Raw genomic sequence first — 729 nt, 5'->3', positions numbered from 1 at the left:
AAGTGGTTGTTGGGTCATCTCAATGGTTTTCAAAACTTTGGCCAATTCCGACTTTAAATCAAAGTTTTCTTGACTGGCCTCAGTTAAAGCATCACGACGAGAGTTTAGAAAAGCCCAACTCACCTCTATGTTAAAATTCTCCTCAAGAAGTTCATACTCTTTTTCCCACATAGCAAGATCATTCTTTAACACTTGATTTTCAGCTAAAGAGGAATCAAGGGAAGCTTCAAGGGAGGCATGAGAACTCTCTAAGGCACGTACCTTATCAGAAGAGATATTTAAATTAGCTTGAACTTGAGTCAAGTTTTGCACTAACTCCCCTGCATACTCTTCTTTCTTGGCCAAAAGTGCCTTAAGTTCTCTGATTTCTTCACTTGACTTTGATAATTGTTCTGAAAATGAACATTCAAGGCGCTCCTTATCCTTCTCAGCTTTACTAGGAGAAGCCTTGGCTCCCGCTAATTCAGAAGTCAGAGTCCACTTTTGCTGCTCCAGGTTACGGTTGCTTTCTTGCAATTCTTTTATCGTTTCTTGAGCATTTTTAAACTGTTCCTTCCAATTAGTTGCTTCCAGTTGGGCTTCCTTAGTTACCCTCTCAGCCTCGAGAACAGTCTTATCAGACTTACGGGCCTTCTTTTCTAAAAGGGAAATTCTTCCCATCAATTCCGTGCCAATAAGGTTAGCCTACAAAGACAACTCATGAAAATAAGAATCTAGAGATAAAAAAAA

At 39.5% G+C, this 729-nt stretch overlaps 1 protein-coding gene across 1 annotated transcript in view; it reads right to left on the bottom strand.

Moving 5' to 3' along the window:
- The window catches only part of LOC109236049, a 12,338-nt gene that overhangs the window by 6,344 nt on the left and 5,265 nt on the right, over positions 1-729 (bottom strand). Inside the window, exons 2-3 of the mRNA XM_019402279.1 lie at positions 592-684; positions 124-486 (exon numbers count right to left, since the gene is read on the bottom strand). Of these exons, the coding sequence (XP_019257824.1) occupies positions 124-486; positions 592-684 (456 nt within the window). The remainder of the gene's footprint in view (positions 1-123; positions 487-591; positions 685-729) is intronic.

The sequence above is a fragment of the Nicotiana attenuata genome, chromosome 12 (genome assembly GCF_001879085.1).
Source record: "Nicotiana attenuata strain UT chromosome 12, NIATTr2, whole genome shotgun sequence".
Taxonomy (NCBI): Eukaryota; Viridiplantae; Streptophyta; class Magnoliopsida; order Solanales; family Solanaceae; genus Nicotiana; species Nicotiana attenuata.
This window is presented reverse-complemented; position numbering and strand designations above follow the sequence as displayed.